A 15,384-nucleotide genomic window follows, 5' to 3' on the forward strand; every position below is an offset into this window, starting at 1 on the left:
TAGGAGCCACCCTCCACAATGTAGCTGGTTTACTATTTCTAGTGCAATCATCAGCGTGAGGATCACGGTCTTTTTGCTCGCATGCAAGCCATGCAGTATGAAGAGGAGCTGCATGCATGAGTTTGTGTGACACGTGTGTTTGTGCACGAATCCCCTAAATATCGAAGGACTTGAATGGAGATACAATTAGATGCTCCCATTTTAAAAAAAATGTATCTTTTACGGAACCCTGTCCAGATCCTTGTCTGCTTTTGAAAACCACAAAGATTTTTTGTTTTTCCCCATGGAAATCTGTTTACCCACGCATGCGTTTGAACACGCATTCCATTCACTCCACGCAGTCGGTAGATTTGGTTGAAGAAAATCAAACAAAACTTCGAACATTTTTGATTGGGGGGGGGCGGCTCCAAAATTGGTTTTTAAAACGGGTGGCTATATAAATGTTTTAAACCAATAAAAAAAAAATCAATAAACATATGCCCCCATTTCCAGAGCTCTTTGTGCATAAAGAGAAGCCAGAGGTCTTTAGGAAATTAGATCTGGGACCTGCGATGGAGGGATTGAGCAGAATTCGTGCAGTGTTTATCTTCCTAGCTTTCCAGTGTAGCCATTCTGTTTCTGTGTGTGCAGGAATGTCTTGGTTGCTCTGTGTCAGCCTTTCGCAGCCTTCTGTCTCCCAGCTTGGAGCCCGTGGAGAAGCAGAGATAAGAATGAACGCATAAACACTCCTTCCGCCACACACACACATGCGCACGTGTCTCTGTGCAGAGTTCAGGACACCTCATCCTCCCTACTGCAGGAGCATCCAAAGATCACAACCCACCCATAGCAACCGTCGCCAAGCAACACAAACTCTGGCCACACCAACAGCCAAACGCACCACGTCTGTTTTTGTTTAATGTCAGGCTGTAACTATGGCCTTGGATGTGGCAAAATCCCACGCTGGCTGGTGCCCTCACAGGGGAAAGCAGGGTGGCTAAGGGCAAATGCTCAGAAGCCACGGGCGGCATGATCCGGGGCACAGAGATTGCGAACCCTCTGCTGATTTCTTGCGGGGAAATTAGTACCTTGGATAGCCTCCCTTCCTGTCTTGGACAGAGCCGGCGGCTCTACGGCTGGGCAGAGGAAGGCAGCAGATCTGGGACATGAAGCAAGGTAGCTAAATGTTCCTTATATAATGCCTTTTTTCCCCTCCTGCCAAAACTTTGTTTTTTTTTAGCTCACTTGGATTATTTGGCTCCCTTTGGGCAACTGGCAAGAATTGAGGTGGGGAGGAGACCCCCTCGCTATGCCACCTGCAACTGCCCAAAGTCTCAGGAGAGCCAGAGAAGAGATCTTCACCCAGGACTCAGCGAGAAAGTAGACCTTTACCTAACCTGACCCTGGGTGTAATTCTTGAGTGGACTTTGCCCATCCCTCTTGGAGAGCTGCTTGCGCAGCTCATAGGTTGCCTGCTGTCACAGAGAATTCCTGACATCCAGTCTGGAGGCCAGAAGCAAGAATGAAATCCCTTGCATGGCAGTTAAACGTACAGAAGAAGGCCTGGTTCTTGTGGTTGATCAAACATAGGTGGCAACCCTGGAATTCTTTCTGGGTTTTTTTGTTTTGGAGGTGGCCCATGGAGACTTTGGAAACCTCAATGACTTTTCTCCTGGAGCCCGGAGAGAAACCAAAGGACAGGTGGCTTCTTTCTGCTAATGGTTTCTCCCTCCCTCAGAGTCATCTGCTTCTCCATTATGAATTCAAGCAGAAAAGCCATTAGGGCAGTATTTGTATGTGTGTGTGTGTAAAAGTGTATGTTTATCAGTGCACTGATATATACACACAGCTCCCAAATCAGCCCCAGATGTGGCTCTTCCGTCAAGAATTTAAAATAATTCTTGCATCATAACAAATATGAGAACCACCCATTAATTATTATATAGTGGTTTTACTATAAAGTGAAACACAAATGTTTGATGCTTACACAATTTCTGACTTGGCTGAATCCACTGAATCAATGGTGTGACATATCCTAGACAATTTCTATTTAGTGGCATGCCTCCCTTTCAGTCCAATATTTAAGGTTTTGTTTTCCTCCAATGTAGCTTTTTATTGTTTCTAGTTTTTACAATATATTACTTCTTTAGCATAATTACAAGTTATGCTTTTATTTTAGTTGATACTTAAAGAAGTAACACCACCGAGAAGCAGAGAAAAAAAAAGAAAAACAAATAAATAGAAAAGAGATTCACCAGGATTATAAAACTGAATGAAATGGAATAACAATTTCGGGATAACATGCTTTTTGCCCTATGATTTAAGTACCTTATACGTTTAAAAGCTTTAAACCATTGTTAAAATCAAGTTAAGGTGCAATGTTGGGTGACAATCATTGATCAGATATAAATTATGAGTTAAAATAGGGGTTACAAATATGTAGCAAATCAAAATCTAAGTTATTGGGCTCTGATGTTAGAAAAAAACCCCGAACTTTATATTTGGAATTATAATTAAAAATGGTTTCCAAATTCAAATGGATGGTTATTTTGGACATCAACGCATATACACAAAATTAATTTGTGTGGAGAAAAACATATGCAATTTGCAATAAGAAGCAACCTTTCAATTTAGTACCGAAGAACATTTTTGAATAATTTCTATCTTGTTGTGTTTATTACTCATTCTGTTTTTGATTGCTCTTTATATAACAACTTGGAACAAAATTGCTTTTCCTTGCTTTGAGCAGAGGGGTAGAAATGAGAAGGAAGTAGAATTAGGCTAAGCATTAAGAGTAACTTCCTAACAAACCCAGAACATTAATTTGAACAACAGGACAGACCTCCTAAGGCGATGGGGAGTCTTTTTAGTGGCGATACGTAAGGCAGGGACTAGCAACCTTCTGCCCGGAATTTAGGCAGAATTAAATAGGGCCAGTAAATAATATTTCTCTGGCTCTGATAAGAAATTGCGTTCTGTTATCTAAGATGGATTAACCTGGGCATTTTCGTATGTACAAAACCTCCGATCCTCCAGTCGAAATATTTTCTTCTTAATTGTCATCCTGAGTTCCTATAGAAGCAATGTCCTCGTTTTGGCAATGTTTGCATTTATATTTCAATAAAGCATGTCTTGAAAACTGTTCGAAAGCTTCAGTTAATCCAGAAAGCAGCCGCTAAAATTTGCCTTTGATATAATTAAGTGATATCGTTGTACATTAATTCTGAAGGAGGTGTGCTTTTCTCTGCTTCTGAACCTTGTTTATCATCCCCGTTCATTCCCCTTTCCACTAAAATAATTGGAATCCAAATTTCTGAAGGAATTTGCAGAAAGACCAGGAAGGTTGCCAACCATACAGCCATTATCTGGAATAGTATAAGGTCTCCTGCTTGAGCAGGGGGTTGGACTAGATGACTTCCATGGTCCCTTCTTCCAACGCTTATTCCGTAATTCTGTAATACCAGAAGGAAGGGTGTTGCCCACTCTCATCTCTTGATGTTCTTTTCTTCTCTCTTTCTCTTCCCATTCACACATCAAGCGGCGGAGAACGGAGAATCTTCTTTCAAAGGGATTAACTGAATGCGAAGGAATTTTGAAATAAGGTCCAAGGGCCACAAAGTTTACATATTTCCTATTTAGTTATTGTGTTTGTGTCTCACCTTTTTTTTTTTGAGAACTCAAAATGGCTTACGAGGACAAGGTTCACGCTTTATTTTATTCCCCCAATACTAGTGAGAGGGGTTGTGTTGTGATGGAGTGATTGGCCCAAAGTCACCCAGTAAGCTTCATGACCACTGGAGAGATCAAACCTGAATTTTTCAATCTTGGGTCTTAACCCAACATACTAGACTAGCATGTGACTCAAGGATGCTGTATCCTGCTTTCAGCCCAAGTGGGGTGGGAAAAAAGTCCATCAACATCTGAAGGGCTTTGAGTTGCCTCTCTCTTCCAATCTTTGGGATGTTAACTCATGTCATGTACAGCCTGGAACTGAAGGGATGTTCCTGTGTTTTGAAAGGGCACCATGGCCGAGAGCACAGACGTGGATTCCTTGCAGGAAAGCTTCCGGAAATTTGCCATCTATGGGGACACCAAAGCAACAGGGCAAGAAATGAACGGCAAGAATTGGGCCAAGCTGTGTAAAGATTGCAAGGTGATCGATGGAAAAGGGGTCACCGGCACAGAAGTGGACATTGTCTTCAGCAAGGTGAAGTAAGTATCTCTGTTAGCTTGTTGATGGGACTTAATTTATGAAACACAGGAACTGGAGAGTTTTCAAATAAACGTAGAACACACCATTAAAGCATATTAACACCGCATTTTAATGTATTTATTCATTTGATATATTTTTTTTTTCTTCCAGGACCCTCTAGACAGCATAGGCTCAGAAACTTTAATCTTCCATTTAAATAAGAGCGACGTAGGAGAGACTTCATCATGTCTTAAAATGTTTTCCCCTCAGTAATGTGAATTATGCACGCTTAACCAGTGTGATTTAGGCAGTGAGGAATTTCTGGAGAATGTTCTGAGGAGGAATTTCTCAGAAAATGCTCTCTGACAGCCCAGGTTTGAGACCCCAGCTCTGCATAATGGGGTGAGCTCCCGTTCCTTGCTCCACCTACCTGGGGCAAGAACAGCAGCTCAACCCCGTCGCTCATTTGGACCACCTCCCACCTCTTGCTAAGTTTTATCAGGACAGCAAAAACATGGCTTTTTAGAAAAGCATTTGGAAGAGGTTGAGATCAGGCCAGACCCTGCTGGAAGTCACTGAGACTGTTTTTGAGATGATATGATTGTGTATTGTTTTAAGGTTTTGATGATTGCCCATCACTGTCTGGAGCCTACAGCCATTGTGCAGAAATTCCAATAAATACAACTAAATCTCTGTCTCTCTCTCTCCCTCACACACACACACACACACACACACACACACACACACACACACAGACACACACACACACACATAAACGTCACCCAGTTTTCTTGGCCAAATGCCAACTTCCATTTGGCACAGCTGAGGACCACATCTGTGTTTCTGAGAAGACCAAATTGTTCTGATGTGATCCAATGTATTGGCAGAAGGTCTTTTTGCTACTATTCCTCTGGATCAATGTCATTTGTTGTTTCAGAGGTTAAGTCCTTCGTTGTGGCAGAAAACTGTAGCTTAATCTGCTAGCCTTGTTTGTTTGTAAAGGAAAAGCCTTGATTACAGAAACAAATGGTTCAATTGGAGGGAAGAGAGAGAAAGCGAGAGAGACACGGTTGGGCGGGGAAATCTTCTCAGAGGGCACATCAATATTCCGGTTCCAAATTTTGTAAGGGTTCCTTGAATTTATTCTGTGGTTTTAGGAGCACATAGGACTTCTGTTTAGAGATTATTGGCCTTGTGGTGAATTTTCATGGCTTGGGACCGGGCTATTTATGAAACTGTCTCTCCCTAATTGTTTCTACAGGTGGTCTTTGACTTATGACTGTATGTTATGGTGGTCAAATTGGGTGATGCATGTGATCGACCCGATTTTACAACCTTTTGTTAAATGAACTGCTTGCTAGGAGCCAGTTTTGCCAAAAACCAGAAGCAACAACAAAAACCACTGTAAAACAGAACCAGGCAACTGTGGGTCACTGCCAGTGACTGTCATTTAGGCTGGTTGCCAAGTGGCCGACATGCGGTCAGGTGACCATGGAGGCTGGTGGCCATCGGAACTTCAGAACCAAGTTGTAAAGATCCCCAAGGAGGTCTGTTGTAACTTTGAATGGTAGCTAGGCAACCAGTCATAAATTGAGAACCCCTTGTACTTATCCCACCCAATCCAGCAAAATGGACAGGCTACTGGAGTCATTAGCTGAGTGTCAGCTGGCACGGCTCAGGTAGAGGCACTTTTCCATCATGGTACCTTCCCTGTGGAACATCATTCCACTTGAAACTAGGTTAGCCCTGATCCTGCTGGCCTTTCACAAGGCCCTAAAAACTTGCTTTTGTGCCCAGATCTGTAGCAGAGTTTTTCTCTTGGCTTTGTTGAAGGTTATTTTATGAAGCTTGGCTGCTGTCTTTTTATTTTATTTTACATGATACATTTTATTGTTTTTATCTATTCTACCATAATCCAGCCAGAGTTTTTTTTATGTGAGGTAGGTATAAATCAAATAAATAAATAGGATTTTTAAGTGTCCTCTTGACAGGGCAGTTGTCTTGCCTCCAAAGAGAACTCAGCCACAACTCCCAGGATACTATTTATATTCAAAGAAACCAGACCACAGGTTATAAAACACACGTATCCAAAATAAAGGAGCAAACAAGTGACATCCCCCCCTTGCTTTGAAGCACATGGAAGATGACTGTCATTCTTGAGAAGACACCTGAGACTAAGCCTTCGTAAAGCAGCACTGACCTCTCTCTCTGGATAAATGCTGATGTTTCATTACATCCCCTTTTGTTTTTCATGAGAAATGCACGGTTCAGCATTTCAGCGGCTTATGTGCAGCTGGAGCAAAAAAAAAAAGAGTTATACATCAGTGTCTGTGTGAGGGTTTGCTTCCCTCTCTTCCAGAGTTTTTCCACCTCAGACGCTGGCTGGAGAATTCTGGGAGTTGAAGTCCAGATACCTGAAAGTTGCTGAGGTTAAAAAACACGGCTCTGTCCAAATCTGTGCACATCAGGAGCATTTGAGGCACTTGTTAAAAAAATGCCCTCAGTTGCAGGTTCCTCTGATCCAATACAAGTTAGAGTGAGAGGGAAGTTTTCACAGGAACTCCAAGGTGCCCTCTGAGCTGGCTTGTTTTCTTGCAGATGTTTCATTAACCAAACTAGGTAACGTCATCAGTGCTAGTAAGGAATGGTGCTTTCTCTCAGTTTATATTCTAAAGGTCTTAGAGATTCTCTGGTTGGGCTGTTTATTGTTGGCTTGTTGGCAGTTCCTTGCTTGATCTTGCTTGATTGTTGGTCTGATGTTAATCTTGGGGTTTCTATGCTCATCTGGGTTCTGATTGCTGGTGGGCCAGTGTTTCGGTCTTTTTTATCCCCCTTTTGTCTCATTAAAAGCAACAGAAGGGTGAACTGATCTCTGCAGCTCTCTTCTGTACCTCTACCTGGAATCAGGAGCTCAACTGATCCCCTCCGACAGGCACAGCAAACAAATCTCCCCAATTGCTTTCATCACCTCCAAGTTTAATTCCTGTTTCTCCCAAGGCTGGCAGGTGGCCACATCTGGCTGACTTTGTCTGGCCTTGGAAGCTGAGCAAAGTGAGAATGGTTATGAATCAAATGGAAGGCGATCCAGGGGTTTCAGCGCAGAAGGCAGATGTGCCCATGAATGGCGGTGGCTGTCAATATAGGATTGTACATGGACTTAATCATAAGGAATCAAGCTTGCCTTGAAGAAGAACTTGCCTTCAAAGTAGCAGCTTCCAAAGCACCTATACGGTGACATCCGTAGTGGGATTTCATTGCTCTGATGCTGAGCTACCTACTGGGCCCTTGAATTATGAAGCAAGGATGTAAGCTGGGGCAACTGCATGCAATCTCACCAAGTTGTTTCACCAAGGGCTTGGGGTGACATGATAGCAGTCTTCCACTATTTGTGGGGCTGCCACAGAGAGGAGGCAGTTGACCTATGGTCAAAACACCTGAAGGCAGAACAAAAAGCAATAGATGGAAGCTTATCAAAGAGAAATCCAACATAGAGTTAAGGAGAAATTTCCTGACATTGAAGAACAACGAATCAGTAGAAGAGCTTGCTTTCCAAAGTTGTGGGTGCGCCAACACGGAAGGATTTAAGAAGAGATGGGACAGCCATTTGTCCAGAAGGGTATAGTGCCTCCTGCTTGAACAGGGGATCGACTAGATCTCCAAGGTCCTTTCCAAGCCTGTTGCTTTCTATTCTATCATTTGTGTATCATGCCCTAAATATGTTTTTATTTGCAGTTTTTCCTTTCCCTTCTATTTATTCTTCCTTCTGGGTATGGGCATAAAAAGGCGGAAGGCAATCAAGCAGAAGGAGTCCTGCCCTGTATGTTGTTTGTGAATCCTTTGTTCCCATTGTTTAACAGAGCAAAATCAGCCCGGGTCATCAGTTTCGAGGAATTCAAACGGGCCTTGGAAGAACTGGCGCCGAAGCGGTTTAAGGATAAAAGCAACGAGGAGGCTTTTGATTCCATCTGCGGACTGGTGGCAGGCAGAGAACCGACCAACCTGGGCATCACTGTGAGTGTTGCTCCTGGGAGAGAGGGTGGGAGAGAGGAAAGGAAGGAAGGAAAGAAAGAAGGAAAGAAGGAAGGATCCTATAGAAGTCAAGAGCCATGAAAATTAGTCAAGAGCCATGAAAATTAGCCCATGCATCACAAAACCAGGAGATGGGCAGGTTCTAAGATGTGAAGGTTGGTGATTTGCTCTGTATTTTGGGAATTATAATCCTAACACATCTGAAGTGAGTCTATGGAAAATATAATAAATACACAAATAAAGGGAGAGAGGCAGTCTTACCAGGGTGATCTATATTTGTTGATTAAAATCTAAGCTACTTACTTTTTACAGAGGGTAAATAGTGGAGGAAATAGTCAAGATTTCCCTTTATTTCTTTTTTCCTTGATGGGAAATCTTTCTTTAAATCCACGTTAAGTTTTTTAGAAGACACAGAATTGAGCGTAGGGAGGGACCACAAGGATCACCTAATCCAACCCTCTGCAGATGTCCAGAGTTGGAGAACCCACAACTTTCCTTATGTTGTATAGATCTTACCATCAGGAAGTTTTTCAATGTACTGAAACAAAATATAAGTAGCTGAAGTTTACTAGATTGTGTATGGTCTCCCTGTATCAGAATGGTGGGAAACTACTCTTCCATCTCACAATCTTTAGCAATCTGAGGACCCAGGTGGTTGGGTGACAAACTGCCCAGAGGGTGCTGTAAAGCTATAAATAGGCTTAGTTAGAAGACTTTGGGGAAGGCCGTGAAGAAAAAAAGTTCAGGATGGCCCACAGCCTTAGGGATGTAGGTTGCCCACCACGTCTTCTCAGATAGGTTGGTGAAAATGTTCAAGCGCCACTCCAGAGCATCAGGGATGGCGATGGCGGTTGGGCGTTGGTCAAAGGTGGATCCTGAGCTCCGCTTTGTCTTTGTGATTTCCAGAAAGCCAAGAATATGGGGGCTGTGGAGAGGCTGACGGACACCTCCAAGTACACTGGATCCCACAAGGAGCGCTTTGACGAGAGCGGGAAGGGCAGAGGAAAGAGTGGGCGGGAGAACATCGTAGACAACAGTGGCTATGTAATGGCCTACAAGCACGCTGGCACCTACGACGCCAAAGTGAAGAAATAAGGGCACGTGCCTCTGCTGAAGAAGGGGGTGCCCCAGTCGCACACCCCTTGCTTCGGGGGGGGTTGGTGGGCCTACTCCCGGGTTCCGAGTTGCAAAACGAAGGGTTGCTGCTGTTCTCAATTTCTTGGCCTGGCCTTTTGCTTCCCACACCCCTAGAGCTTTATCTGTAACACCCCTTTGTCTCAGATTTCTGCCCCTGGCTTTTCCTCACCCCCAATAGCTTCTCAGGCTTCGCCAACCCACCCACTCGCTCAGCTGGGATCATCAAGACTAAATATGGCTCTCCCGGGGAACCTCGCTTGGGTGGAACTTCGGCTTCTCACGTAGCAGCTGTTAAAGGCACCAGGGGTGGCTGCCTTCCCCACAACTCTCCGACCTCTGAGAAGGCCTCATCGGCCTTGTCCACACGTGCCGGTGCTCAAATCCTCTCACCTCGCCTGTAACCTGCCCTGACCATCTGGGTTGGACTGCAGCTCCCATTGGTCGCAGCCAGTGTGGCACTCTTGTCTGGCATAATGGGAGTTGTAGTCCCACACCTCTGAAGTGTGACCGGTTGGGGAATCCTGTCCTCGGGCATCATTTCACCGCTTCCGAGCTGTATAAGTCAAGCTGTATATGAATAAAGCACTACTAAATATATTCCTCAATTGATCAGAAGCTGCTGTCTTGTAGATCCTGTTCTCCCCGCACATCCGTGGGTGTTGATGTCTCTCTCTCTCTCTCTCTCTCTCTCTCTGTTGCTAAAGCATGCTTGGTTACACTAAACCGTGGTTTGTTCAGCCATGCTTATCCAATGATGTGGGAGTGTGTGAAGCCCAACTCAAACAAAACCGCCCTTGGTTCAGTGCAATCACCATCTTTCAGCATTCCTTAAGGCCTTGGGCTCCAGCAATATTGGAAGGCCACAGTTTGATGTGTGGGTTTGCACATAATAACTGGATTATAATATAGCAGGATAAGCCAGATGGGCTATACTGGGCCTTTTCTAGGATTGTTCCTCTTGGGAGACCCCTGAGGTCGAGGCTGTCATCTCTTCCTCGCTCGTGGGTTCTGCCTGCCCCTTCTGAGAAAACCTAGCTGACTACTCCTTCTCTTGCTCTTGAGCTATTTTGTTGTTATGGAAAAGGTAGAAAAATGCTGGGGCTGTTGTTTTGTTGCCAGCCTGGAATTCTCTGCCTTTCTGGAGGTGGGGGGAGAGTTATCTTTTGTCCAGGCCTCTGGGGATTCATAGTGGCCTGGCTCCCAGCTGCTGAATTTATGGCCTTGCGGCTATTTTTCTCTCACACATCTGTCTCTGCTTTTCCCAGCATGGTTTTTTTTCCCCTCCCTGCCTCTTTTGGGTCTGGGCACCTGGGCTCGTGGCACTGCCACGGGCTCAGGTGACATGACTTCATGCGCAGCATCACATCATCCCCGACGTGGGTCATCATTTCTGCAATGACCCAAAACCCCTGATGTGGCTTGTGACCAATGCTTAAGAGCTTCACCGTTATTCTACTTTACTAACACAATGGCTCTGTTTTTCCTTCCAGGGGTCAACCTTCTTTATCCAGCGGAAAATGGCTGGTTTTTAACCAGTTCTTCCCCCTCCGAAGGATACCCGGGTACACGTTGAATGTAGCCATGTTGTAGTTTTCATGTCTATGAGAGATTCTCCGTCATCCAGGTCAGGGTTGTCCCAAAGGTGCTTTTTTCAAAAGGCAACTGGACTTTGTTTTTTTTTTCCTTGAAAGCGTTTTGCTTCTCATCTAAGGAGCTTCTTCAGTTCTGACTGAATGGTGGAGGATGGGAGGATTTATATTTCTTGCACTCGTCTGGTTGTTAGGAATGAAATCCTTCCGTCCTCCACCATTCAGTCAGAACTGCAGAAACCTCTTGGATGAGAAGCGAAACGCCTTCAAGGAAAAATGAAGTCCAGTTACCTTTTGAAAAAGCACTTTTGGGACATATTGTAGTTTGTTTGCTTTTTAGTGAAGTGTGTTAGGTCAGCCCAGGCACTGTGGCTTGCCCAGCAAGATTTATAGCTATGTGTATTGAAGGATTTGCAGCCAATGGAGGAGAATAAGTACAGGGAAGAAGTGTGGTTAAATGGATTGTGACTACTCTGGCCTATGAACCAGGCCACCGCAACATTGCAGAAGCCACCAGAGCCTCATCAACCCAAATTATTTATCTCCATCTCATACTATCCATTGCATGGCCATCTAGATAGGCAAAGGATAACACATCTGTAATGATGTCATTCTACAAATGGCGCGACTTGCACATTTAGGTCAGATGCCGTGGCGTAAACATGTAATGGCGTCATTTGCACAATGATGGAGTGATATGTGTCGTCCTTTCGACATCTCCCTAGCTCAGTGGTGGCGAACCTATGGCACGGGTGCCAGAAGCGGCACTCAGAGCCCTCTCTGTGGGCACACGTGCTGTCGCCCCAGTCCTAGGCCTTCAGCTGGGTTTTATAAAACCTTTTCTCTTTAGGCTTCCGCCGCTGTGTGCAAAAAAAAAGGTTCAATCAATCAATCAATTTCAACTTCCTGCGGGGAAAAAAAGATCTTGCAAAGTTGGAATTGATTGATTGAATTTTTTAGTCCCACCCACGCCCATCCAATGGGCCACACCCACCCAATGGGCCACGCCCAGTCAATGGGCCACACCCACCCGGCACTCGATGATGCATAAGTGGGTTTTGGGTTGCAGTTTGGGCACTCGGTCTCTAAAAGGTTCGCCATCACTGCCCTAGCTTCTCACAGATCCGTATCTCAATTTTTTCCAGCAACTCAAGCCATCATAGTTAGTTCTTGTTATTGCAACAACATTGTGAACGATGTGACCGGAGTCTAGAGGAATGCTGATCTTGTTCATGTCACAATAAACCAAGGTTTCCTGAAATCTCCAATCACAGCCCTCTGTGACCCTAAATATAAACGATTGGATTTGCATCTGTCTGGTTGCATTTTCTTGCTTAACTGTGTGTGTTCTAGATTTAAGGACTCATTATCTTTGAAGGAGAATATTTGTAACTCAGGGTGGAAATGAGGGGTCCTTGGTGCTGTCTGAGCTTGCTTGTTTTCTTGCAGACGTTTCATTACCCTAACTAAGTAACATCCTCAGTGCTAGTCCACTAGCACCCCTCACTCATTATCTTACATTGATTTACATTTGTGTGGGTTTGCTTTAAGGGGGCAGTGTTTGTTGTGCAACCACTATATCAACTCAGAAGGACAAGGTCTGGGAGCCTCATTGCATAATTTATAAAATTATGTACAGTAATTGTGAATGATAAATGTACAAAGGGGATGAGTGGGGCCTTTTCTCTTAGAGAAGAGAGAAAGAGGCCTCATTTTTGTTGTTGTTAATTGCGAAGTCGTGTCCAACCCATCGCGACCCCATGGACAACGTTCCTCCAGGCCTTCCTGTCTTCTACCATTTTCTGGAGTCCATTTAAGTTCACGCCTCCTGCTTCAGGGACTCTATCCAGACACCTCATTCTCTGTCGTCCCCTCCTTCTCTTGCCCTCCATCTTTCCCAAGATTAGGCCCTTCTCCATTGAGTCCTTCCTTCTCATTAGGTGGCCAAGTACTTGAGTTTCAACTTCAGCAAGCTCTTTTCTACCAACACACAAAAGGAGACTGAATCTATAGCCCACAAAGAAGCTTAATGCAAGAATTAGCCTTTGGCAATCGCAGTTCGGCACGGGTTGTGCATTTTTTTCACAAAGTACCACGGAGCAAGCTTTTTAAATGGCACGTGAAACAAGGACGATAACCAAGGGACCAATTTTCACGGGTTGTTAAAAAGCAGTGGGGTAGAGAGGGACAAGAAAGACTGGCAGACAAGAGCACCCTCTGCTGGTAAACACGTGTTATGATTTTGATCCACTCTGATGCCTCTCAAGGGTTCACACCATTGTTTTGATCCTATATATAGGCCTGGAGATCAAGTGAAGCAAGAAAGGCTGAGCCCACTGAATTACAAAAAATGTACAGCTGCCTGGTTGGGTAGGGAAAAGAATTTTCATCCCAGATCCTGTGGAGAAAAGGAACCAAATCGGGATGGTTCCTGGAGAGGTCAGCCAGGAAAAGAAAGCAAGAAGCAGAATTTTACACTCACACCATCCATTGTTCCATTAATTATTCTGATTAGGAAAGCATAATTTTGTAGGCGGCAGAGAGAGAGGGCCTCTCCCAAGTGACTTTGGTTGCCACACATGACCTAAAATAGACTGTTGGGAGAATTTCCCTGAGTTCCTTTCTTCCGAGCCGGGAAGATGCTAACCGTCACCCCAAAAGGTGGGGAGGGGAGGCAAGCAATCAGGATGCAGAGGTGAATTGCTGGAAAGGGGGTCTCTTTACAGTGCTGGGCTGCATTAACAGAGGGATAGAATCAAGGTCATGTGAAGTGTTGATACCACTTTACAATGCCTTGGTAAGGCCACACTTGGAATACTGCATCCAGTTTTGGTCACCACGATGTAAAAAAGATGCTGAGACTCTAGAAAGAGTACAGAGAAGAGCAACAAAGATGATCAGGGGACTGGAGGCTAAAGCATATAAGGAAAGGCTGCTGGAATTGGGTATGTCTAGTTTAATGAAGAGAAGGACGAGGGGGGACATGATAGCAGTGTTCCAGTATCTCAGGGGCTGCCACAAAGAAGAGGGAGTCAAGCTATTCTCCAAAGCGCCTGAAGGCAGGACAAGAAGCAATGGATGGAAACTAAGCAAGGAGAGAAGCAGCCTAGAACTAAGGAGAAACTTCCTGACAGTTAGAACAATTAACCAGTGGAACAACCTGCCTCCAGAAGTGATGAACACTCCAACACTGGAAGTTTTTAAGAAGAGACTGGACGGCCATTTGTCTGAAATGGTATAGGGTTTCCTGCCTGAGCAGGGGGTTGGACCAGATGACCCCAAGGTCCCTTCCAACTTTTTTATTATTATTATTATTATTATTATTATTATTATTATTATTATTATTATTATTATTATTATTATTATTATTATTATTATTATTATTATTATTATTATTATTATTATTTGGTCCAAAGACAGTCTAAGGGTTGCTTTTAGGGCAGGTAGCAACAAACTGGCACACCAGCAAGATTTTTATATGATTTCAAGTCTTTGGTGAAAGACATGCAGATAAAAATATATGGTTTTATGATTGAGAGAAAGAAAAAAAACAAGACACACATGGCTTTTTATGGTTAGAGGAAATATTTTATCTCCTTTATCAGAAAAAAATCTTCCTGGCTAGGCACATGGTGTAAAGAACATAGGCAGGTGTTAAAATTCCCATGCCTTTTAAAAAATGATTGATTCCAGCACTGCCAGTCAGCATTGTATTGCCTTTAAGGAAACACTGTAGTTTATGAATGGAGATGGGGTTTCAGAAGGCTGTTAAAAGGTGTGTGTGTGTGTGTGTGTATGGGGGGGGAGAAGGGGGGCAGATCAGGTCCTTTTTGACTTCTATCAGTAGAATCAGAAACTCAGCCCTGTTGGATTAGGTCAAAAATCTTTTGATGCTTTTTTCCTGGGCCGAAAAGATGTTCCTGGTAGCTGAAAAGAAGCCTCAAAGGCAATAGACAGTCTTCATCTATAAGTTATATCTTGTTTTTGAGAATTTGCATCCATTTTTCATTATTTTGGGTGTACGGTTAGCAGTTCTAGCCAGTTGAATTTGGGGAAAGAGAACCTGCCTTTCTAACATGTATCTTCCTATTCAAGATGAGCAGGTTGAGATTCTGGGATGACTCAAGAAATCAGGTAAAATAAATACAGAAACAGGAAGATCATAAGCTGTTGAAAGAAAAATCTTCAGGTCCAGTTCAAGCCGGGAGTAAACGAAATGGAGGCTGCTTAGGAAAGAAGGTTCCATTTATTGAAGAACAGAAGAGCAACAGCCTGCAGTTCTGGGAAAGCTGACAACATGGAGCTGGATTCCTGCTACTCAGATATGATAAGGCTAACTTGAAAAATGTTCAGAGCCTTCAAACACACATTTCCCCAAGCTTTCCAATGCACTTCTTGGAAGAACAGATGACGTCAAGGGAGTGACTTATTTAGGAACATCACAGAATAAATCTTATA

General features: G+C 43.9%; 1 protein-coding gene across 1 annotated transcript; it reads left to right on the forward strand.

Annotated features, from left to right (window-relative positions):
- Nucleotides 1-1,003: 1,003 nt before the first annotated feature.
- On the forward strand, nucleotides 1,004-9,952 carry TPPP3 (tubulin polymerization promoting protein family member 3). Its single transcript, XM_015817547.1, has 4 exons — nucleotides 1,004-1,155; nucleotides 3,998-4,191; nucleotides 8,029-8,182; nucleotides 9,107-9,952. The coding sequence occupies exons 2-4, from the start codon at nucleotides 4,004-4,006 to the stop codon at nucleotides 9,293-9,295; spliced, it is 531 nt and encodes a 176-aa protein (XP_015673033.1). The 5' UTR covers nucleotides 1,004-1,155; nucleotides 3,998-4,003; the 3' UTR covers nucleotides 9,296-9,952.
- The last annotated feature ends 5,432 nt before the right edge of the window (nucleotides 9,953-15,384 follow it).

The sequence above is a fragment of the Protobothrops mucrosquamatus genome, unplaced genomic scaffold (assembly GCF_001527695.2).
Source record: "Protobothrops mucrosquamatus isolate PMUCROS unplaced genomic scaffold, P.Mucros_1.0 scaffold605, whole genome shotgun sequence".
Lineage (NCBI taxonomy): Eukaryota > Metazoa > Chordata > Lepidosauria > Squamata > Viperidae > Protobothrops > Protobothrops mucrosquamatus.